The sequence below is a fragment of the Thermobia domestica genome, chromosome 13 (genome assembly GCF_964235325.1).
Source record: "Thermobia domestica chromosome 13, izTheDome1.hap1.1, whole genome shotgun sequence".
NCBI classification, from domain to species: Eukaryota; Metazoa; Arthropoda; class Insecta; order Zygentoma; family Lepismatidae; genus Thermobia; species Thermobia domestica.
The window spans coordinates 121,074,701-121,101,492 of record NC_137466.1 but is presented as its reverse complement, the minus strand read 5'-3'; the positions used below and the strand labels follow the sequence as shown (position 1 = coordinate 121,101,492).

Here is a 26,792-nt window from a genome sequence, read left to right as displayed (position 1 = left end):
AATAAAACCGTCCTTAGTATGTAAGAGATGATGCAGTAAGAGACAAGTATTGAAGATATTTTTTGTTATTGTGCTAACACGAAAGAAGAAAAAATAATATTAGCTGTGAGAGCAATAAAATGTTTTTAGCCTTTTATTTATTTATTTTTTTCTCCGTGTCTGAATTTTAATTTCCTTCAAGTCATAAATGCGTAAGTTACACACAACGACTGCAAAGTACTTATGTCTTCCTCCTCCATTGACTGTTTTTATGTGACCCGAAGCGGAAAAAGGAGTGGAGAGAAGGAGAGAGAGAAATGCCCCTTGTATATCGGCCACACGCTTTACATGGATGACCTTTACCTACTTCTGAGGTCTATGAACCCTCACCCAGTCCCCTCGCTCACAAGTACTAAACTTTACTCGATGTGAATGCCACCTGCCGGCAGAATTAAAGAAGTAGGAGGAAAGAAAAGACAAAAACAGCGATATTTTCTTCAAACTTTTTTGTTCTTCGTCAATGAAAAAATCACGTTAACTTAAAAAAAAGAAAGAAAACGCCGCAATCAAGCAAGCATCAGGCAATATGGCGTTTTTCATTCGACAAAATACGGCAACGTTGGTTTTATTTTATTTTTATCGTTGGGTATATATATATACACAATATTACTAAGTAGACAGAAGCATAGATAGGGGAGTGTATCTTCCGAGTTTCATGCGGTCAAAAAGCTCGCTGTGTTAGAAACAAATATGCAAAAATCCCGTTCACTTAGCAGTGTAGCTAACTCACTTATTATAAAAGCAATACGAAAGAGGCAAATCACTTATAAAGAACGATTTTGTTTGTACGAGTCATCGTTATTTATATTATTTACCAACGATGTACTTAGGAAAGACGTGCATAGCCAAATGATCAATACACTCACTTTGAAGTCTCATCTTTTGAAGTGATTGCCGTATGAATCAGATACGTATGCGAAATATTTTTCTGCTCTGTGTGTAAAATATTTATGTATCGGATATTGTTCTTGGGTCCCTAGAAATGAAAGCAGATTATCCAAATAGGCAAGTTATAACAATAAGTGTCGATGTGTCGATAAAATGTGCTGGTCCAGTGTTTGATTCCGGTTTTGAACCAATATCATGAGGCAAAAATTGGGGAGGGGGAGATATTTGAATCAAGAAGTTAGTTCGCTGTTTGGGTTTAGAAATTCAGAAACAGTGACATTCGATTCGATGTACCGATGTGGCATAACCTTCTTGAAAGTGCATCATTCGTCTGGCATACAGCCTTTCATCATCTATAGCGCCAGGCAATAACATTCAGTATATATACGGCAGGAAAAAGAAATTTCTCTGGCAGCTCTTGAGTTTTCATTGACAGCCAAAGAAAATATATTCATAGCAAGGGAAAGCTTTTGTTAGCGAAATTTAGAAATTCAGTATCAGATTATTTCTAGAGTTGCACGCGAAATGAAGCAACAGATAATTCTCTCAATAGACATATATACATTTTCGAGACGAGATATTTCTGATATGCAGAGACGGCACAACCGAATTACCGAAATTCTTCTTTGCGACAACTTTATTCTCCAATTTTCCACTACCACGTTGATTGTCATTTTAGATTTTACAACAAAAGCCATTCTGCCTACAAACCACATACAATTAATTCTTCCCCTTATATCTTGTAAAGACTGAATGAAGTATATTATATTCGAATAAATAATATTTAAATACAGTGCACGAAAAGGAAAAGGAAATGAAATCTTTGAGTTTAACGTCCCACAATTATGCCCTTTAGGTTAAGGAAGACGATGATTAAGGCAAGGGAATGAATATGGAAGAATTGGTGGAATGAGGATTGAAGAGGGAACGGGAATATCGCGGGAAAACCTACGAACACGGTGTTGTCCACCATAAACTTACTTGGCCTCGGATCGAACCAAGAAACCCACGCATCAGAGCCACCGTGATCCCAAATACAGTTCTCGAATAACTGGTATTTCCAGTTTTGCCCAGAATTATCACGGACAAAAAGGAAGGCATATTTACATACTAGATCACGGTCCCTTAGTTGTAGGGTTGCTCATAAGATGAGATAAAACAATTAGCGTGACGAGGCAGGTCTCTTGGAACAGAAACAGACACATTTTCAGAGATGAGATGAGACATCACTTTCACCTTATCGAGACGAAACAACCTGAACCATTATTCGTAGGCAATTCTACTCAGTAACAGAGACAATTCCTTTCGCAGACCTAGCTTCGTGTGATGGAACTCAGACCGCAACATTATAACTTCCTAGTGTGACACTGTAGCAAGTGCGCGTGGGCTCACTAGAAGTTTTTCCGTTTCCCAATAATTATTTCGTCACCATCCACCCTATTCTCTGTAAATTGTTGACCCATCCTTAGTATTATGTATATTGAAGATAATACGAATTTTATCCTGAAAGTAACACAGAAACAGTTAGCAACCCTGATCCAAGATATTTCGACACTAGTGTGCGAGGAGACCGAATTCATGTTCCCAAGCAAAAAGTGTCAGCACGAGTATTGGAATATTGAACTTCCTGGCAACAAGGGCTTTGTACTTTGTAGATATAGCGGCCGCGTAGGGGGAAGATATTTCTCGGAAGATATATTGCTTCATGTGGTGTAACATAGCTGTTAGCTTAGACCATTATGATTATGGACTCGTCTTTCACAACAAACGTTTTCATCACGATAGGAAATTAATATGACTTTCTCCCGTAAACAAAAGACTTGTCCATTTCTTTTACTTTCAAGCGACGATAGAGAAAAGAAAGGATGGTGAAAAAATATACGTTTTATCGTCCCTACATCCAAATAAAGAGGTATTTGAGTTGGTCAGTTCTTTTGTGCAAATGAACGTACACTCGGCTAGGTGTCTTAACGTTCAATGTATCTGGACCAAATTTTAAACTTAAAAGTTATAAAATTCTCCAGGGAAAGTATTCGAATTTTTTTCTTACCCCCACAAAATAAGGTTAATTCTGGAGGATGAAAATTAAACATTGCGATTTTCTCAAAGACGCCTACAACGATTTAATTTATGTTCCATAAATCAATATTTATCGAACCCAAACCCAATTGTTCAGATTTATGAACGATATTTGTTGGCCATTGGATTGTTCGTGAGTAGGGCCGAATATCCTCGTTGCTGAGGCTCCAATTAAACCCTACTCCAATCAATCAATGTTATTCAGTCTTATAAGCCAATTTGTTTCAATTTATTATAGCTAAAGACAGAGTGTTTCAAAACAACACCGACAACGTTTGGGAAGTGATTTCTGACACCAAGATAAGACGAAAAGTATAGACCAACCTGGGTGCACAAATGCTTCCTTTCGGAGTTACAGGCTGCCGAAAACATGAAAAATTGAACTTTAAAGGTCCATAGATCAAAACTACCTTACCAACTACCTCTATAAAAATTGTTGCGGAAGTACCGCAGGATTCTGGAACATGAATATTAGGATAAAACACATACTAGTTCCTAAGTGAAGTCTTGACCCGACTACGGTAGATCCCATAGTTTTGGAGCTATGGACCTTCAAAATCCAATTTTTCATGTTTTCGGCAGCCTATAACTCCAAAAGAAAGCATTTGTACACCGAGGTTTGTCTATACTTTCCGTCTTATCTTGGTATTAGGAATCACTTCTCAAACGTTGTCGGTGTTGTTTTGAAACACCCTGTATAAACACTAGACCTGTACTCAGGGTGTGAATACGAGGTATGTTGGTTCAGTGACAAAGCACTCAACTCTGGTCCTTCGAGGGGTCCCCCGGTTTGATCCTAAGCCAAGTCATTTTATAGTGCACAACATCCTGTCTGAGGAGTTTTCTCGCAGGATCACTCATATTCTCATTCCTCCAATCTTTCCTTTAAATAATCACCCGTCTCCTTTAGCTTAAAGGACATGAACATAGGACGCTAAAACTGAAAATTTCATTCTCATTTTCAAAACGTAGATGTGTCTAGGGTACGAAGCTCTCTTTCGGAGTTCTTGCAATATGATGTAAAATTAACTGATTTTACACATATTACAATAAAAATAAATAAATAAATAAAACTTCCAGTTTAACTTCCCAAGATCATAAGATTTAGGCTAAGAGAGACGATGATTAAGGCACATGAATAATGATGTAAGAATTGGTGGAATGAAAAAGTGGAAGGTAAAGGGAATACCCTGTACAATAAAATGGTACAAGAAGAAAGAATAGCGTTCGAGGACGAGTAGGTCCATTCTTCTCCTTTCCAAAAAATGCGTAGAGAACTGATGGAAGTATTACGTCAACAAACAACAATAGAGAGGTATCCATATGTTGTTAAAAAAAATTAATTCATTATAAGAGATTATATATTAAAGATACAATTTACATAATTACAAACAAAACAATGAAGAAGAGGAAAAAGAAAACATCGTGATAAACAACATATATGCACAAAAGGAATTAAAGCATAATTAACTTTATACATGCATAAAGTGTTTTGTTACATCCCAGCTACTCTTCTTTGCGCATCGAAACGAGACATTGTATTGAGATAAAGCTGCGTACTCTGTTAGCACAAGATTGTTTGCTTACGATTTAATGGAACTCCTAATATAATGCTTTATGCATGCAGTTCAAGACGGTTGGCTTTTACACACCAGCCGTTAACAGCACAGTCAGGTAATTCTTATTACTTTAGCTTTTCTTTGGAACTGAGTAAATACCAACACTATACAGTGACATGAAGACCATTTACACATTAAGACTTAATACTACACAACACAGATAAGCTTATAAAATACGTAAGTACATGAATATTAAGTTATGATTTCTGAACATTTAATGAGTTACGTCATACAGTGAGTCTCCCTCTTTTTTCCAAACTATGCTATTCATAAGTATGGGAAGTCCTTTAGGCCTATTTGTCTGTTTAGAGGTACAGAGAGAGAGAGAGCTAAAAGCCGAAAAGAAAGAATTTTTGATATGCATTAATCTTTCCAAGAACTGTTCCATCTGCACCCGTCAACTACTTGAAGTTTTGAAGTTTCAACGTTGGACTGACAGTGAAAATCATGTGTTCCCTAAAATATATTTTTTAAATGACGTTTATTATTAGTTATTCTAAGGAAAGTAAGATTGATTTTAAGATATAACGCTAATATTGTGTGCGAAGATTTCGGTTGCAGCTCAAGTTATGTGAGCTAATGATAACAAAGAAAAAAATTCTGTGGGATATTTTTAAGTCTTTCAATGCTGGTATACAGAGAAGCCAAAAATTAACTTCTTCCTAGGAGAAAACAAAATTATGATACTTGTATAGTAAGGAAATGTGCACTTAATGCTAAATAAAGGTAAAAGAATTACGATCAAACTGTACAGAGTTTGCCCGGAGGAGCTATTAACATAATTTTAATTTAATTCTAAAATCATTTATGCGGTTTCTTTTATTAGCATCTGACTATGGGACCACCTAATATATGTAAATTATTTTTCGGTTTCTACAAAATGAACCTGATTTAACAATAGTATTTTTTAAAGATAAATCTTGAGCTGCTTGCCTTGTCATTTCCTCTGGAAAAATGAAATGAAATCTTTCAGTTTAACATCCTATGATTATGCTATTTTAGGCTTAAGAGACGATGATTAAGGTAAGTGAATGATGATGGAAGAATTGGTGGAATGAGAAAGTGGGAGGAAACTGGAATACCCAGAGAAAACCCATGGACACGACGTTGTCCAGCACAAACTTACTTGGTCGGGGATTGAACCATGGACACCAGAGGTAAGCGCTCTACCACTGAGCCACCATGTCTCCTTCCATTTCCCTGGAGTCGAATAATAATAATAATAATAATAATAATAATAATAATAATAATAATAATAATAATATCGCAACCCAATTCGACAAACGTAGATATCAAATACTGTATATCCAGAAACAATAGATGTGCGATGATTTCACAAACTGAATACAGGGAAAGATATGACAGAATGATGAAAATGCTACATGAAAAAATAGGAGTGAAACAGAAAATTATACCAGAAGTACCGTACTATATTACAAACATCTACCGAAGACCATATTAGGAACAGATAAACAAACTTTACTAGGACAGAACATTACTAACCGACAAAGAAGTACTTTAAACCTTACAGCACAGTAATAATCAGAGAAAGAGAAAAGGTAAACCTAATAGACAGAATCTCAACAAAACAACAAACCTGCAGAAACCAGATAAAGAAGCAAATAACAAAATTACAAACCTCTAGCGCAAACATAAGAGAGAGAGATGTAACAATAGTACCAATAGTAATGTCGGATGCCAACGATGTCCACAAGACAATGAAAAAGGCATCTTGAATTGAAACACAACTGGGATTGAATTTTTAAAAGAAAGTACAGGAGAGTATTGTATTAGACACATACATAATGGTAAAAATCTTTCTGTAAGCTCCAGACAAAAAGGGGACAATACAGAGAAATAGTAATATACTTTACATGTTGGATAACACGTGTATTACCATTTCGCTTGCTCATATGAGGAGTGAAATACAACAACAACATCATCAACTACTACTACTACTACTACTAGGCCTACTACTACTACTACTACTACTACTACTACTACTACTACTACTACTACTACTACTACTACTACTAATAATAATAATAATAATAATAATAATAATAATAATAATAATAATAATACGCTTATTGTCAATATTTTATAAGAGAAATATAAAGTCATGTTTGATTAATGTCAGCGGCTCCTTTTCTTTTTCCCTTCTTATAGAACTTTTGAAGAAGCAGTTATTTTGATTGTTATACAAGTATATAATGATGATGTGTGAGAGCTAAGAGGTGTTATGGAAACCAGGAGGAGGTCTGTTCACACATGAGACTCACGTTCGGAAAGAGAGAGGAGAGGACCGTAAGGGAACAAACCGTTACGTCACGGGTGACAAAACACGAGAATGTTGCTTACACCGTTCGAGTGAATGTTCACACATTGGTGCGTCTATTTGACATGCATAAAGGAGCAGTCAGCGTTTCTTCTTTTCTGTTTTTCAGTTTTTGTTGTTATTTTTCACTGCGTTTTCCCCTTTTTTGGTAGATAAAAATAATAACATACACAGAAAAATAATTTTACGACCAATAAAATTTAAAAAAAATGATTGCGCTTGAATTTAGAAGAATTTTCATGTTTATTTCTAACTTAAACTTAAAATTCGGCTGAACAGTAGATACCACTTTAGTATTTTGAAAAATCATAGAGAACACCATTTCCATATACGACTGAACTTAACATATCCATTGTTTGCTATGAGGTATTGCGATATGTCCATTGCCTACACACGTCTAAAATTTCTATGGGTACTGCCAATGTTTGAGTTATGAAAATACAGTTATTCCTTATGAGATAGAAAATTTACATCTGAATATTGCAATTCTAGCTTTGGAAGTATGAATGACTCACTATATATCATTGATCTCATTAGACAACTCACTATATATTATTGACTTCATTAGACAACTCACTATATACTACTGACTTCATTAGACAACTTACTATATATCATTGACTTCATTAGACAACTCATTATATATCACTGACTTCATTAGACAACTCACTATATATTATTGACTTCATTAGACAACTCATTATATATTATTGACTTCATTAGACAACTCACTATATATCACTGACTTCATTAGACAACCTACTATATATCATTGACTTCACTAGACAACTCAATTCACAGTATATCATTGACTTCATTTGGCAACTCACTATATACAATTGACTTCATTCTGTCAGTATGTTGAAGGGAGTGATATTTGTGTTGAATACGAGAAAAGAAATACCTTTTTAAATTCAAAACGGGACGAGATATATCACGTATCACGAGACGCGTGAGCAATACTGGTTCACCCAATTCTTAGATCTCAAACACTGTTTTAGTATTACAAGAGTTATAGTATAGGAAAAACTACAAACTGATAAAGTGGTTGTACGAGCACAATGAAGAGTATTTATCAACGTTTAAAGCTGCATAAGTCATTACACAACGTACTCCAATAATAAATATGAGTTCGTTCGTGGCTAAGCGGTTAGTGTACGCGTCTTTGGCATGGGAGACCCGGGTTCGAATCCCGGTGGGAGCTCATGTGGTTTGGATTCCACGTTAATCAATAGGTCCCGTCTCATATAGCCTTGCTGCTGAAAGGAACGTTAAACTCAAAATCAACTCAACTCAACTCCAATAACAAATACGGTTTGAACGTCGTTATATCATACCCTCCGTGGATCTCTTGTGACGCGGAAGGAATCTGATAAGTTTTAAATGAAATCAAGAAGACAGATTAGTGCATAAATTTTGTACATAGATTAACAAAAAGAGACGATAAAAACGTTTCGAGAATCAAGATAAGACAAGGAAGAATTCTTGGAGAATAGGGACAATTCGAGACACGAAATTTCAAAAAAAAATTACGATACGATGCGAGAAGACCTTATTTCTCATCTCTTGAACAACACTAAATGATATACTGCTGAAATTATAGTACAGAGTGGTTAATAAACAAGTGTTTGCTTTGCTTAGATATAATTTTTATTTAAAATTTAAGTATTTTAAGTTCGCTTGGTTCTACATAAAAAGAATTAAAAACTCTTAAAAACAACTTGGTAATTAAGAGTTAATGTCTCTTTCTTTAGCGCCACGGTTGCATGATAAGAGACCTACTGATTACAGTAAAATTCGAACTAGCAGTGATCAAACCTGGTACCACGCGCTTGGAAAGCAAGCTGTTAGTTCGCTATAAAGAGGCACTTTTAAACCTCTTTCTTTCAAAGCATTTTCATTTCAGTTACGATGAAGTTAGGAACGTTGATGTCATAGCTGTAATTCTTGCTTCATTAAATTAATTTCAACATGATTACTTCCCTTTCTTAATATAGTAATAATTAAAAAAAATAAAGGTTCCATTAGTGAGTTTACATACTAGATAGCCTATGATTTTTTTCGTTGTTATGACGTGTGTCATTTCTTATTTATCTTTTTTTTTTTAAGCCCACGCATAACGTTATCTCCAAAGTTAGTTCGAGCAAGTTGCAAAGCTGTGAACGTTTATACAACATGCTCGAATGTTTGTACTGTATTTTAAAAACTGGTTTATGAAAACAGTTTCTCAGCAGCGCGTAGTTCCAACGATAGAAAGTTGAGTCATTTAGATAATGTTTTTTAAACTTTGTTATGAAAAATGGGGAAGGAGTGGTCGCTGTGTGTTGAAGTTTATCTTACGACAGTATCACCTGATAAAATATTAGCCTTGAATTTCTAATGCAAATATTTTTAATGACTGGATTGAGTATTCTATTCCGTGAAATGCGTAACCTTTTCGCTCCCAAAGTTACAGATGCCCTACAAATATCACACAAGATCCTTCATGTTTTTTGTATGCTTGAGTCTTTTATCTGCCGACAGATAGCACTGCGGTGACTTTTCACTCTTGTATCAAGTCAAATGGGATTCGATCCGTTTTTACCAAAAATCCAGAAAAAAAAGGGGAGTTTCCTTATGCCTTGATATTGTATTATGTTATTATAATTTCACAAATCCCAGAGGCTTAAGTTACCCAGCCACAGCGATTTTAAGTTGGAGGATCAGTGGACACATCGCGAGCGTCACCACCATTGTTTCTTTGACTCTATTTGAATCTTTCAAGTAGCTATCCAATTGGTCCTCACCACTCTGGGTGAACACTGCAATGTCAACGTTACATAGCTTTTCTTAATGTCACCCATACAAGTAAAGGCCAGATTCTGTACTGCTTGACTTCGATGAGCTCAGAGAAACTGGAAAATGTAGTAATATGTGAACATTTCAAGAGCACTATATTTGAAATGTGGAAGCGATCTTTATACCTTTGTTTCGTTCTTATAACAGTGGAAATGGTTACTCTATCATCTCAGTTCTTCCTGTATTAAGGGGCAGGAATCAATCTGAGTTTTTGTCTTTTCTTTCTCTTTCTTTTTACACATCTCAACAATTAATTTTAATTTTATCAAAACTACTTAAAAACATATATTTACAAGTATTATGTGCATCACTGTCACGAGTCGGCATGTCTCTGTTAGAAAAAAGAAACAATTTGTTAAATCTGCTTCTTAGTAGTGTGTTTTATATTTACGTGTACAACACACTAATAAACAATCTGTTCCAAAGGAATAATTATCAATTATTATTGGCAAGTAAGGACATACTTCTTGGAGCCATAAAATTTGAATTATCTCGAAAATTGCGCACGAAAATTTAACCTTAAGCATATCATTTTATTCAGTTCGGTATGACCTTGTGATTAATATACGCCTAACCTTTCTATAATACTCTGGCAAAACAAAAATTAAAGAGTTAATCACATTTTGGGATATATCTCATTAACTATCCTGTCTTCTTACTAAGGACCAGTGGCGTATTTACGATTTTGTTTCGGGAGGAGCTTTGCTAACTTTCGGGGGGGGAAGGGCTTTGCCTGAAAATGTGAAAATTCTACAAGATATTTCATATACTTTACTATAGTAGGTAAGATTTCGGAGGGCTTAAGCCCGGAAGCCCCCCCCTAAATACGCCACTGCTAATGACATAATGAAAAACTTGATGAGAATATACCTTAGTACCAGTTTTATCTTAACAGGTGATATGGTTGCACAAAGCATAAATTTTTAAGTTTACGAAAAAAGTTTTTTTTAAAAAAGGAAATGAAATGAAATATTTCAATGTAACGTCCTACAATTAAGTCCTTTAGGCTAAGGAAGACCATGATTAAGTGGAAGTGAATGATGATGAAAGAATTGGTAGAATGAGAAAGTGGAAGGAAAGGGAAGTACCCCAACAAAATCCATGTGCACGATGTTGTTTACCACAAACTTACTTGGCCGTGAATCGAACAGGGACCCCACCCACCAGAGGTAAGCGCTCTACCACTAAGCCATCGTGCCCCCTGTTTTTTTTTTATATTTTTTTCGAAACTACGCGTGAGGATTTATTCCAACTCATAAAATTTTGAATAAGTGTGTCCTTCCCCTTTTGCGAAAATAATTGACAACAGTTAAATTTTATGATAGTCTTAAACAGGTTCTAACCTATTTACCTTATCGTGGTTAGATGAGGTCAAAAGGCCTGATAAGTAAGATTGGATGAGAAATTGTTCCTTTGTAATCGCATTTGTATGTGTTAAAACCTCCATATGAAAAAAAAATGGAGGTTTAAAGGATAGTATGCAGAGATAGATTGCGAATTAGAATCAGGAAGTATATAAAAACTAAATACAAGTCGTTGCCGTACAGCTATATTACTTACACATGTACTTGCTCTTCGATATAAAATTGACTTGATCTCTTAATATATTAGTTTCCTAATTTGTTAAGGAGTCTGGTTCACCAAAAACTCCTTTACATCGACATTAACTCTGTCTGTCCTTGTGTTCGTCCCGAAAACACAAATTCTAAAGAACTACTACATCAGGATATAGAGGATCAAAGGATTCGAATTCGCTGATAAAGATGGTTCATCCATTGGAAGTAGCAGAAATCAACCATTCCGGTTTTAACGTTGAATCATTATAGAACAAAAACGGTAATAGATAGCGAGAATGTGTTTTCTACAATCGATTAAGCGTCCCTAAAGTACATTTTATCTCCTTCAATTAACTCTCTACTTAAACCGGATGTAACAGAAATCCACTACAACTTTCGGCTTCAATATTAATCTCCATAGAGCAAAAAAAGACAAGATATAGCAAGATGCGCTTCTTTTGGGAATCGATTTAATGTACTAATAATACCTTCTGGCACCTTCTCGTAGTGTCAGATATATTCTTTAGTGCATGAAATAGCAAGGCGTGAGCAACAAATTATAGTTAATTGTGAAAAAAAGAAAACAAAACAAAAGAAAGAACAAAAATGTTTTATAATCACTTCAGACGAAAACAATATATTCAAAAGGCAATAAAATCATTTTAATTGACTTTGTTCACACCTGCGTACTTCCAAGATTTTTTTTGTTCTGGATATACAGATTCATAGTTTGTTACGGACAATGATAGTGGCAATTAATTGCAATCTGTGAATAACTGGGAGAGATCTGCGCATCAGACGTATCCTAATGTTACTCTATGCTCGGATGACGTGCGGTGGAATCATAAGTCATAAGGTACACACCGTACTAAAGCCTGAGGTTAACTCAAGGGAAATGCTCTCAGTCTGTATTTTAACTGTACGTTATCTCAAATTTGCCTCGAGTGTCTAGACTCATATTTACATACCTCACAAGGATAGGGACTTAAATTATTAGCAGCAGCGTTATAATATATTGGTAATTAAAGTTATATGAAGGGATCAGATCCAAAATATCCAATTTCTTCTCATGACCAAAGCTGAAACAATAGAGTCTTGTTTCGATCCTTGCGATCCGCGGATCCAGGCTATGATCAAGGGAGGGGTTAAAAACCATAGTTTGCCACTTTCTGGAGTGTAAAGAAAGTAGGATTGAAGCCCATTTTATTCAGTGTATACCTGAGCGTCAAGGGGAGGCTATAGCCGCTATAGCCCTCCTCTAGGATCCGCGCCTGTTGAAGTATGTCATTATATATATATATATATATATATATATATATATATATATATAAATAGAGAGAGGGAAAGAGAGGAACATTTTATGCAAAATACATACAGTATCAAAATAGTAAATTCGAGTAGAATATTTTCGAAATATACCAGGGGCGGATCAAGGGGGGCGATTGGGGCGATGACCTCCAGAACAGGAAACTTTTTTATTTTATATATAATAAAACCCACCCTAGAATTTGGAGTTTTTAAAAGTAGCTCTAAGAAGCAGTATTACAATTCCCCTCCCAGGAGTCCGTCCTGGATCCGCCCCTAATATATGCACAGCAAAAAAAAAAAAAAAAAAAAAAACTACGAATTACTATCCTAGCTCTGTAAGGCAACAGTCAAACTTTTGCTTCATCCAACTGGACCGACCGTTTGCTAGTAACTATAATTAGGTACGGTGTACGGAAAGAAGTTTGTGCATATATACAACTTGTGTAAATAAAAATATATCTACTTGAAGTTTATTAGACTGGAATTTGAAAACATCACGATGCTCAAATGCAAATCATTACGATATGACTTAACATATTATGCATTTTACGATAACAAGCATAAATTATTCCTAGTACTTACTATTGGAAAATGTTTGTATGTTTCTATTTGTATTTAAAATATCCTCCTGACCTTTCCGGACGTTGGCTTGGTCATTATATTTGCATCTAAATGTGCAATGATAGCAGAAATGTATAAAACGACATCATACATTAGGTAACTTCGAAGTGGGTTGAGACGCAACGGAGTGTAGTGATGATTTGCGTCATATTACATTTCTAGTACGTTTATATGACATCAAACAATAAATAAATCATATACGATCCAATTCTTTTTCTTAAGTGCCATTTGTGAAGTGTTTTCTCTTATCTCCTCAATTACACAGCTAACAACAGAAATGTTCTTAAACGTAGTATGTGAATTGATTGCGTATGAAATGACGTTAAGTATCATGTGCTGCACAAAGTGCCACTGATTGAAACGTATACGGACGTGCATGCTGAAACCAATGTTTATGAAGCTTAGTGATCAAGTTATAAATAAACATAAGGATCAGAACTTTTCCAAGTTGAATACTATTGCGACAACGTTTGAAAGAACATGACTTTTGTTTTGTTTATGTTTACTAATTTTTGTGTACTTTTACCTTACAACCTAAACGTGGGCCTATAGTCTATACTTTCTTTTTGAATGATTATCAGGTTCTACCTGATTTACCTAACGTAACTGGGCGAAAAGAGCAGATGTAAGATGTCCAGTTTTTTTCCCATGTGATAGAAAAATGTATAAGATATAACTGTATGTTAGGGATCTGTGATGAGCAATCCGATTAAAAATTAGGAACTGAACAAAATATGGTAATTGTGTATTTCATTTCAGAGATAAATGGTCATACAACCGCTGAGAGATCTCACACATAATCTTGTACTAGAGAATAATGTGTTAGTAATTAAAGCGAAGTACATTTCCCATTGTTTGTGAACGTCGAAATATTTGGGTCCTGTGATTTAGCTTTCACGGAGGTGAGATCATATAACAGAAAATAAGCCTGTTCTATGCGTAATGTGTCGTGTCTTGCCATGATGGATCGTTTACATACAATCCTTACTGTGTGCTTTGAAGCACGTATATGTCAGGTTCCATCTATTACTTCGAAAATTAAAGCAGAATTAAGCTGATTTTGAATTTAATGTCCCTTCCAGCAGCGAGGCTATATGAGACGTGGACCTACTGATTAACGTGGAATCCGAACCTCATGAGCTCCCGCCGGGAATCGAACCTGGATCTCCCACGTCAAAGGCGCATACGCTAACCGCTTAGCCACTGAGGAGCTCTAATTAAGGCAGAAATCAGCCCATTGTTAATGTACCACGATTATCTCTCTGTCTTGTTCTCGTTTCCACCGAGTCTCGCTTTTCTCCTGTTGTGATTTTTCAAACATATATTGTTCGTTTTTATGTTTCAGAAAAATCGGCGTGAAAAGGATGTAGAGCAATGGTAACAAGACAGATCCTTAAGGTACGTTACAATATGCACCAAAAAAAAAAAAAAGTTATAATGGTATTCTGTCTGTTATGAAGTTATAAATCAGTCAGATGTAGGCTAAAGGAAGGTGGAAGTTATAAAGCATAGGCTTTCACGACTGACTTTATCGATTGCGTTTTCTACGTATGTCAAAAGGCAGTCAGTATGCATAAAGGTCTACCTTTCTTGCAATGATTGGTTATAGTGGTAATAATCGGAATAGTTTCTCATTGAAATTTTATCGAAAGACTGTCTTACCGTATGGGAAACATTATAGTTCCTGAGATGGAGATGAAGTCATTTAACTAGAATTGTTTCAAGATTGTGTTTAATGTTAGAGTCAATTGTATTGGTCTGTTAGAATTTATATTAGTGAGACCTTCGAAAACAACAATAGTTCTTAAATTTTCTACTCTGAAGAATAATGACCTCCTTGTACAATCACGGAAAAAAGTATTCTTCAATTGACAAAATTCTTTTCTTAATAACTCAACAATAAATTAACCTATTACAGTACCGATTTTTGGCAAATTATCAAATTATAAGTATCCTATGAATAACAATAAAAAAAAATTAAAATTAATTCATTTGTTCCCGAGTTATTGACAAAAGAAAATTTGTCAACTGTCAAATATTTTCTGTTCCGTGTGTACTTATAAAATCGTATAACATGGCAATCGTTAAGTGTCTGTACTATAACAAGATGAGCTTCTTCGATCGATATGTTCCTATTTTACACTATTTAAACCTCATTCTGACCTTAGTTTATTTGTAACGTCTGCTCCCATATTAGTAGCAATAATCAAATCAGGCTTTATAAGGTCATCTTCATTGTATACCATATGTGCAATAGTGGTGTGTAGATATATATAACTTATTGGGGTTTGATCTATCATGTACTGCTCGTAAAGCATAGGTGGTGCTTATATGGTTCTGATTACACGTTGAAATGAAGGTTCAAATCTCATTCAAACTTGGTGCCAAGAGGGATATTAAACTCTGATCAATTACTCAATCAAACTATATATTTTTCTATATTACTACGTAAAAATTCAACGTACCTTGGTCTACTATGAGTATAACTGTTTTAGAAGATACCAACAATTTTACTCTTCGTTAGATAAAACGAAAACAACAGAATTCAGCATGCTCAAATGTAAAGCTTATATATAAGAGATTATATTGCCCGCCAAAGCGCTCAAGAATATTATTTTTATAAACATTAGTGCAGAAATATATTTTTCTTACTAGAATAATGAAGATGATCACGTATCACGTATTTGAACTAGTATACGTTCCATCACAATACTGAATAATGTATGTGCCTGCAATACATGACTATACATGCCAATAAAACGAGAACAATAAGCGTTACTCCTACTCGTACAAGACGTCAAATGTGTACCATTCTTCAAGGAATTATATTGTCAAGTGTGACCATTCGTAGTCTGAATTATTATTATTATTATTATTATTATTATTATTATTATTATTATTATTATTATTATTATTATTATTATTATTATTATTATTATTATTATTATTATTATTATTATTTAGATACTATCTAATGAAAGGAGTCCCCATGTAGCTAAATGATTAGCGAGCGCGGTTCTAGGTTTTGGTACTGGGTGGAGCATAATATTATCAGCGCTAGGCTTGTCTTGAGTCAATTGGGAAACTACTGTACCTGAATTGAAATCTACCGAACTGAATTGAAATCTACTTTAATTCGTTATTTAACACCGTGAGAGCTGATGTGCAGATTATACGCTATCCAACCAAAAGTTGCCTGGTCGGCCGTAGCACATCATAATAAATTTCATCAGTTCTTTCACGCCAATGTCTTTAATCGAGAGTTTTAACCTCTTCGTCCGAGGAAGGATCAATTTGTAAATAACTTACATTTTTGTAATTAAATGTGATTTTCAGAATGAGTAACACAAGGATGGGCGTACCCACGAGACGAGATGAGAAATAAGGCTTTATCGTCTCGTCATGTACATTTTTGTTGAATTCCCGTATCGATTCTCAAAGAATTATTTCTAATTTTGTCTCGATTGTCGAAAAGCTTTTCTCGTCTCGTGCCGAATTTGTTCTCTCGTTTTGTAAATTTATCTTTGATTTTCTGCTTAATTTTGTCTAGAAATTATCATAATCTTTCCGCGTCACAAAGGGCACACGAAGGGTGTGATATGTCCACAATTAAACCATATTTTTATTAAAGTATATTGGGTAATAGCTTGCGTACCTTTAACTGTTAATAAATTATTTTCATTATGTTCGTTCAACAACTTTATCTATTTATAATTTGTTTTACTATGAATTATGTAACACTAAAACCGTGTTTGAGATCCGAGGCTTGGGTGAACTAATGTTCCTAACAATAATGATTTCAGAATCTCAGAAATTTCTCGTATTGGCTCGATTCTCGTCTCGTGGACAATAGAAGTCGTTTTACACTAAGTCTACCTATAAGACAAGGTTTGGGCTGTCATGTTACGAAAATGTAACGTGAAAGTTATGTCTCGGCTCGAAAAAATGTATCTATTTCTAATGGAATAGCTCTATCTTGTCTCGTCTCGTCACGTGGACAACCGTTTTGCACTCTTCACTGCAAAATAACAGATTTTTATAAAATTTTTTATTCAAGAGTTAAAAGTAGAAAAAAATCTTTCGCGCTATGAACATAAAAGAAATCACAGTGTGCGAAAGTATGAATGCCGTTGAGATTACGATTGAGCTTATTTTGCAAGTTTTTTGGTTTCAATATGTAAAGTCAATATAAAATTGATACAAAAAATTTTTTAATACCTGTTACACTATTTGTTTATTCTTTTGTCATTATTATTTATTCTACGATACAGTAATTTAATTAGAGCTTCCCCATGGCTAAGCGATTAGCATATGCGCCTTTCGCATGGGAGACCCGGATTTGATTTCCGGCGGGAGCTCAAGTGGCTCGAATTCCATGTTAAGTTGTAGGTCTACGTCTCATACAGTCTCGCTGCTGAAAGAGATGTTAAACTTAAAATCAACATCAGAAAGTAATTTGATTGCTTACTTTACATTAAAATACGTATCTTTCTTCAATTCCATTTTCTCAAATAAAGGATTTTTACTAGAAAGCCTGTAATTTATGCAACCAGTCATACTATTATACTTGATGGGTTGCCTGCTTGTAAGGCGTTTTCTATTTTCATTTTGTGTATCCGAACCGGATTTTGAAATGAATTACATTATCATTAAATGAACTTTCTGGTTTAATTTCCCATGATTATGTCCAGTAAAAGAATGTGGGTGATTAGTGAAAGCGAATGGTTCCGAAAGAACTGGTGGAATAAGAATGTTGGAGGAAACAGAAAACGTTGAGAAAACCCATACACACGATATTGTGCACAAGAACAAAGTCACATGGCTTGGGATCGAACCAGAGACTCCTCGGACCAAAGCCGAGCGAACCACCACTGAGTCACTAGATTTTGATTAACTATTGAAATTTTTAACATATATTCTCAACAGTGAGAGTATTTGTGACAAGACCTATAGCTTAATGTGGAATCTAAATTATATGCTTCTGACAAGGAACAAGAGATTACCTACTTAGAAGACTAGCAAGTTAATACTCGAAAACCCGATCTTGTTTGAAAATACATTGAGGCAAATGGAATCAAATAGTATATTACGTTATATGTTAAATATAATTTCTTTTAACAATGTACTACACACGGGCAGAATCACTATTTATTATTATTATTATTATTATTATTATTATTATTATTATTATTATTATTATTATTATTATTATTATTATTATTATTATTATTGTACCTAATGACTCTTGAGTGACATTATTAATAATTCTGATGGCACTTAGTGTCATTTAAAGATATACATTAAACAATATTAATTAACATACTATTCAAGCACTGAGAATTTTTGAAGTGGGACCTACTGCTTAAGGTTCAATTCGGAACACTACTTGGGTTTGTATCTAATGCAAATATTCCAACCAGATATCGAACCTGAGACCACACACACACACCAACCATACATGTTAAGCACGTGACCACTCAAAGGCACTACAGAAGAGGGTAGTGTCGTAACAGACACATGATACTAAGAAACAAGCGAATAAACTATTAAAGTAAAAATCTTATATTTTCGGTTCCAAGTCCGTACTTCGTAACGTAACCTAGTAAAAATATAGAAAAGCTAAATATACGTAAATTTGTAGACAACTGCATAATTCCCTATTGCAGTGGCATATCAAAAATGGCTACTCATTCGTAGCATATTTATTATTATTATTGTATCACAAAGTGTCATTAATTTTTCTACAGTATTTTTTAAACGTTTAACGTCCCTTTTTCAGTGCTGAGGTTGTAGGAGACATGCACCCAGGTTAACGTAAACTCGAACCTGGGTCTCCTCCACCGAAAGTACTATTGCTAACAACATTTCACATCAAAGAACTATTTTACGTACATTTCTTGTAGATAATGCATATGAGTCCTGGTCATTTTGGGGACAATCATAATAATAAAGCATCATAAAGCTTACTATTAAACATGTAGCACTGAAGCTTACGTCTCTCTTTTAAAGGATTATTATCCTTTTTAAAACGACAAAAAAAGGAAAAGTTCAGACCTTGTGGTAAGCGTTCAAGCTCACAATTCGTACGATGTAACTGAGACATCAAGAAAAAAAGGTCTACTTGTACACATTGTTTCCGGGTATCGATTTCAGTCCTCATAGCCTATGAGGCGAGTAAACTACTATTCTGTACGGTGGTCACTGTTTTTTTTTTTCAAGAAAATACAAGTATAATGCACCCTAAAAGCAAAACAAATCCAAAAAAGTTGAATTTGAAATAAGGTATCTACTTTTTAGTTATAAGAATTCTTGCTGGATATTTATTAACGTTCCAAAGATGTCATGCCCAGTTGGATCCACTGATGTAAGTTACTTGCAATCTTATATACGTATATTGAATTTGATTTTTCAGCTGTCACCAATGGCGCCCATCAGGGGGGCAAGGTGGGGCGCTTGCCCCTCTAGAGGAAATTGTACTTCAGAAGATCGAAAACCCAATACATTTTTTAGAATAGTTACAGCAAAATTTGAGACTATATTTGAAATGTTGCTTATACTTGACCCCCGCTTGGAAACCACGACATGGGCACCCTTGGCTGTCACTGGTATGTGGAGATGATTTAATTAATAATTAAATCAATAAAACTTTACTGAGCTACTCGAGTCTCTTCTCTGAAATGCTTGATTTTGGAATTGGGCTATCATAGTTTGATTGAAAATAATCCAGTAACCCTTAGGAAATGATTCGTTCTACATAAATGTTTGTCACCTCCTTATCTCTGATTCTAATTCAAATACAATTTCATACACAAGATTTTTTTTTTAACAATTTAAGGCTGTTGCTACCTCTTCGCTGAGTCGAGTTTTCCCCTATCTAATAACATTGGAACTTTTTTCGTGTTTTTCTCAGCAAGCAATGAACAAATCCTTATAAAAATTTGCATAGAGTCAGGTCGATAATAAAGAATTCGTTATATGAGCTTATAATTTTACTAAAAGCCTCCAATTAAGTTATTCATTCCCCCCTTTTTTTCATGTGAAGATTTGCAACAGTGCGATCTCTGCTTCTCCCTGTTTGTATTAGCAGCGTGAGGGAAATTCAGGCTAGCCATTTAAAACAGGTTTTTAAACTCTGTCCATATCACATCTGTGGAATGAAATTTTCTAGCCCTCTCGTCCTTTTCGAGGACAGATTTATGGCACTGAGAAGGAGGGGGCGCTCTTTATTTTCTTTGCTAAACCTATTGCTTTTAGTATATTCGTCTAGTCTCATTCGGAGTTCTTGTGGTTACTTTCAAACATAGCAAGATGCCTCTTGCGTCTCATGTATTTCAGTCTTATACCTGGTGATTGGTTATACAAATATAAATTAGCAGACGATTGTGATAGCAGATAAATTTCCTGTGTGGGGGCCGCGGTGGCTCAGTGGTAGAGCGTTCATCTGAGTTGCATGGGGTTCTTGGTTTGATCCCAGCTCGCGCTAAGTGAACTTTGTGGTGAACAAACATCGTGTGCATGGGTTTTCTCGGGGTTCTCCTGTTTTCTCCCACTTTCTTCATTCCACCATTTCATTCATTACTTATCATCACTGTCTCCTTTAGCCTAACCGGCATAACTGTGGGACGTAAAACTTACAGATTTCATTTTATTTTCAAATTTCCTGTGTGAAATAATAATAATAATAATAATAATAATAATAATTATTATTATTATTATTATTATTATTATTATTAGTAGTAGTAGTAGTAGTATTAGTATTATTATTATTATAGGAAATTCTTGGCACAAGAGATTGTAACGAGCAAGGAATATCAGTGCGGCTTGGCACTAGTAATTTAGTTAAAATTTGTGGTCACCACATCGGTTCCTTCTTGCCGGTGTTTCCTTGACCAGAGACTGGCCGCGCTGCCGACACCAGTGGGGGTTTCACATTGAAAGCACCAGCGCTCTTTGACTTTTGTAACCTCACGGAAACAGGTAAACCAGTGGAGATAGCATTTTGGAATAATTATATATATGTATATGCAGACCCGTATTCAGGAGGATCTAGGGCAGAGTTTCCCAACCTTTTTCAACTTGCGGCACACTATAGGTGTAACGAATTCTCGCGGCACACCCATATTATATATATATATAATTTGAAATATAAAATACCATGGTATTTTTATCTGATTACTGATCTCCTTACAGAGAGGAAAGCTCGTTCACTGATTTTCCACCGTGGTAAATCATTATGCTTATTTTTCATTCTAATTTTAAAATAGAAAACAATTGCAATGAAATATAGGACTCGGGTTTTTAAAAATCCACTTTCTCTTTCGAAAACTATCTAACCTTTAACTAAAAGGGAAGATCACTAAATAACGAATAAACAAATCTCCTATACTTTTAAAACACAAATGTAGGTAATTTGTATGCATATTTGCTTTCTTGAATTTATTGAATGATATGTTAAAATTTCAAGTTACGAAATGGGTCTGCAACAATGGTCATGACAATGATAAATACGTTTTCCAACATTAAAAATGTACAGAAAAGTAACACAGTATTAAACTTAAAATTGTAGATTTATAGTAGAGGTTCATAGTAATGTGAAATACAAATATACATTTTCCCCTATGTCTTGCAATTTGATTTCTATAGAATTAATAATTTGTTTCGATTTCCTCGCGGCACACCAGCGGCCCATTCGCGGCACACCAGTGTGCCGCGGCACAGCGGTTGGGAAACGCTGATCTAGGGGTTTGCCCCCCTAAATTTTCGCTGGCCTCCCTAAACTTTTCATGGTAGGCTTGCAAATGAAATATAATATGGTGATAAACTATGATATGGTTGGATCGGGCTCCCCTAACTTCAGCCGTCCCCCTACATTTTTGGGCTGGCTACCGGCCTCTGTATATGTATTTGAAACTGTGAATAGCAGTATAGAATGTTTATGCTAAATAATAATAATTTCATTTTTACCACATACGAAGGAAATTTAGAAATAAACTTTTTTGTTACATAAATGTGTTCTTAGCGTGAATGCTGTCCTATTCCTAATGATGACAGATTTTTCGGTGTTGTTTCAGTATTGTGAGGCAACTGGGAAACTGAAGAACTGACCACACATTACCCTTCTAACAGAGCACATTTGTAGGAAAAGTGAAGTGTAATATCAGGGATTATTTTACTAAACAGAAAAACATCTATACATAATGAAATATGTAGTGTTAATGTAGATACAAACGTCATTTTCTTTGTAACGTCTTTTCTTGGTTATTACTTTACGAAATATGAATAGGGACTTATTTCTTGGTAACAGGGAATAGGGCCTTATTAGTGTTACCTGCTAAATTCTAAATAAGAAATATTTATTTTCCAGATGGTGAACGCGAAATTTCATCTATAGCTACAACATACGGTATATATAAATAGTACAACACATATTAACAGAATAATTTTAATTTTATGCATTATTTTTTCATGCTTCATTTTAAAATATAGAGCTTTCTTTTTTGTTGAGGTACACCAATTTGTCATTGTCATACACATTAAACTAAAGCATTACCGTATGAGTATAAAAATATGTGATGGAATACTTCGTTACATCAAGCCACAACATTATGTAAATGAAGTTATTAAAAAATAATAAACAAGCAGTATAATCAAAATGCTAAATATCACCGAAGCACTATTCACAATTTAAATATCTATGAGCATACTCCAAAATCCCTGGTAAGTTTTTACATTGAAAAAAAAGTAAACAAAATTCACAAGGCCACGCTAAACATAAATACAGGAAAAGTTAAATAAAAAAAAAATGTTATCAGTAAAATTTCTACTCTTCCCCTCCAAAATTATGTCTCAAATCAAGTAAGTAACTTGCTTAAATTATACTGGTCTACGACTTTTTAATTTTGTTGATAAGTGGTCAAAGTTACAGTCGAAGTATTGACTTCAATCAATACAAATAAATCAAACAAACACTAATATTTCACATTTATTTGTACAATGAGTATGTCATAGTTTTTTTAAAAAACAATTTTCATTTCATATATAAATTTTAAGGAAATAATTCGGTTTCAAATGTTACTTTCACGCAAAAAAAAAAGAAAGAAAAAAAAAGAAAAGAAAGAAAATATACTATGGTAAATTAAAGTGAGATTACAGTGTTACGTTAGTTCAAATAAGATGTTAACGAAATTTTGCGGACAACTCTCGAAACTTATCTGAGAAGCAACTTTAAAAATTGACAAAAGTTATAGATATACTTCATGAGTGAGTAAAGAAAGAATACAAATGTAGATTAAAAAGAGATCTTTTTAAAAAATCTGCAGTTTACAGGAATATAGTTAACAAATCTAAAAGATTCTATAAAATAGATTTAAACAAATCTTCAATCAGATCAATTGATTCCCTAAATTTTCTTTGTATGACCTTATATATAAATATAAAAAAATATATAAAAACAAGAATTTTAGGAATAATCCAAAAAATGGATCAAAAGATAGCGATCTTGGCTAAGAATTTTAAAAATGATCCAAAAATGCATAAAAAGATTTCGATCTTGCCAAATAATTAGTTTTTGGATCAGGGGCCACAAAAGTTAGCAACGGTTCCTAAATCGAGTTTTCGTATTTTCTACGGAATTAGCACATCATACTGAGTAAATTGCTAGTTTGGGTTTGGCTACACTACCTGTAGTTCTCCAGATATAAGGCTACAAGAAAATGTTTGATTGTATGAAATATATTGGATTTTTTGGATCAGGGTTCACAAAATTTTTGAATGGGCCCTAAATCGAGTTTTCGTATTTTTTACGGAATAAGCACATCATGTTGTTACTTTTACTTTTTGGTTTGGCTATATGTAGTTCTCAAAATATGGGACGTACAAGAAAATGTTTGAATGGGTGAAATATATATTGATTTTTTTGGATCAGGGCCCACAAATTTTTTAAATGGCAGCTGAATCTCTCTTTTTTTTTTTTTTTTTTTTTTTTTTTACGGAATAAGCACATCATGCTGAGTAAATTGTTAGTTTTGGTTTGGCCACACACTTTGTAATTGTCAAAATATGGGGCGTACAAGAAAATTTTTGATTCAATGTAATATATTGAATTTTGTGGATCAGGGCCCACAAAATTTTTGAACGGTCCTTAAATCGAGTGTTTGTATTTTTTACGCAATAAGCACATCATACTAAGTTAAGTCATAGTTTGGGTACGCTATATGTAGTTCTCGAGATATAAGGCCTACAAGAAAATTTTTGTGTGAAATAGATTGCATCTTTTGATCCAATAGGGTCTAAATGTATACAATATATATTGGTGTTGTTGTCCATTATTAAGTTTCATCTAAATCTATAGTTGACTGGTAATAGGTGCTGTTTTGAGCACTATTCGTTGTTACAAACGATACACTTTATTTTAAATTGAAATATAATAAATAAAATACAAATAATACGTCACTATAAAAGTAGCTTTTCTTTTAGCAGTATAGAAGTTTATTATAAATACCTCATATATAGATAAAATGGGCACTGGAGTCAACAAAGGTATGTCTCTTCATGTTTTGAAAATGTAATAATAATAATAATAATAATAATAATAATAATAATAATAATAATAATAATAATAATAATAATAATAATAATAATAGTGATAAAGTGACATTCGCTTTCGTATACATTAAAAGTATCTTTATTCAATAGAGACAGTTCGCTTCTAATTACTTATAACTGTCTATACTTGACGGGGGGGAAAAGCTAATGTAAAGAAGAATGGATCTGTTCTCGCTGTGTTATTTTTTTCTGCTTTCAGCAAAGAAAACGTACTCCAACGCCTCCTCACTGAAATGCCATAAATATGTCACTGTTGAAAAGGGTCCCCTCACAGCTGTGGACAATGTTGAAACTTCAAAGTAACCCTCAGTTACTCGCCGCAACCTGCTAGAAGAGAGAACGCAGTGTCGTCAATGCGTTGTTGCAAATCTTCACATGAAAAAAAGGGGGGAATGAATAATTTAATTGGAGGCTTTTAGTAAAATTATAAGCTCATATAACGAATTCTTTATTATCGACCTGACTCCATGCAAATTTTTGTAAGGATTTGTTCATTGCTTGCTGAGAAAAACACGAAAAAAGTTCGAATGTTATTAGATAGGGGAAAACTCGACTCAGCGAAGAGGTAGCAACAGCCTTAAAGATAATTTTTCCGTGTTCATCACATGTTTCAGCATGCAGTTAAAGGAAAATGATACCATTGCTGCACTCTAGCGGCGAAACCCTGAACTTCTTGCTCAGACCCCGGAAGTGTAAAGCTTTCTCGCGTTTACCATCAATAACTCGAGCTGAATCGTATCGGTCAGCTGCGAGACATAGCTTGTAGAAAAGTCGCAAATGGCGTTGCTATGGCAACGGAATGCTGTCATCTTTGGCTTTCTTCTTTCTTTTTGCATTGACAATCGTTTAAAAATTTAAACCTCACTTTGCCGAGACAACAAAAATTCCACTAGAAAGCTGATAACATTACAGCAGATATGAAACAACTCTTTTACGCGGAAATAGAAACACATTTTGTAAAAATAAATAAGTTATAGATGTCACTGCTGAAAGTTAATCATTAGGCTATAGGAAAAAAGTGTACTTACCTCTAATAGTACTGGGCATCACTTAATCATGTCCTATACGTAAAATCAAATATTATCACCACTTTTGTTTGTTTGTTTTTAAATGAAATATATTTATAAAAAATCGTCACTGCAAATGTTTGCTGTTAGATATCTGTTATAAATAAATCCATTGAGTTACCGGTTGTGTCTGTTATCTATTAATTGTAACAAAAATGTATTAAATCACTATGTACACTATTAATATCACTTCTAAAAAAATGTACACTATACCCACACGTTTCTTACAGAATGTCACTCTACAAAAATTAGTATTTTCTTTTTCTCACAGAATAAATTTATCAAATTAATTTCAATGATTTGTGTATATATATGTTATAATAAGTTAAGGTACACTTTTAAACACGCACTCACTACAATAGTATCACAACATCATTAAATAAAAAAAAAAATGCCAAAAAAATCGGGACCACAGTCGAAATTTTCTGTTGTCTACGAACTGAAAAATATAAATAGTATATAAAAACACAAAATCAGATGGGGTTACACCACTATCCAAACTGGGCTGATATCACAACCACTATATGAAACGGAGTTGACGACGACCCAGGCCAAATCCCGGCATTCCTAGGAGGCCCCGGAACGAGCCTACAATACGACCTCTTCTCGTCTCTCGTGTTGTTGGAGCACCTAACCGAATGGAGATTCACCGTTAGACGAGTACGCTGGCGGCATCTGTTGAGAGCGCCACGAATTACGTGGTGAACCACAATATAGGTTGCCTCGTGCACACATATCTGTGCGGTCAATGACCTTGAGCCAACGGTTTGTTTATATCCGGTAAGTAAGGCTGGCGTCAGTGTTTCCAATTGATGTTGTTCAAATCTAAAATTGA

General features: G+C 34.3%; 1 protein-coding gene across 1 annotated transcript in view; it reads right to left on the bottom strand.

The window, feature by feature from the left end:
- The window catches only part of Hr3 (nuclear hormone receptor 3 ROR-beta), a 671,278-nt gene extending 644,719 nt beyond the window's left edge, over nt 1-26,559 (bottom strand). Inside the window, exon 1 of the mRNA XM_081736348.1 lies at nt 25,919-26,559. Coding sequence (XP_081592474.1) covers nt 25,919-25,937 — 19 coding nt within the window. The 5' untranslated portion in view covers nt 25,938-26,559. The remainder of the gene's footprint in view (nt 1-25,918) is intronic.
- Between the last annotated feature and the right edge of the window lie 233 nt (nt 26,560-26,792).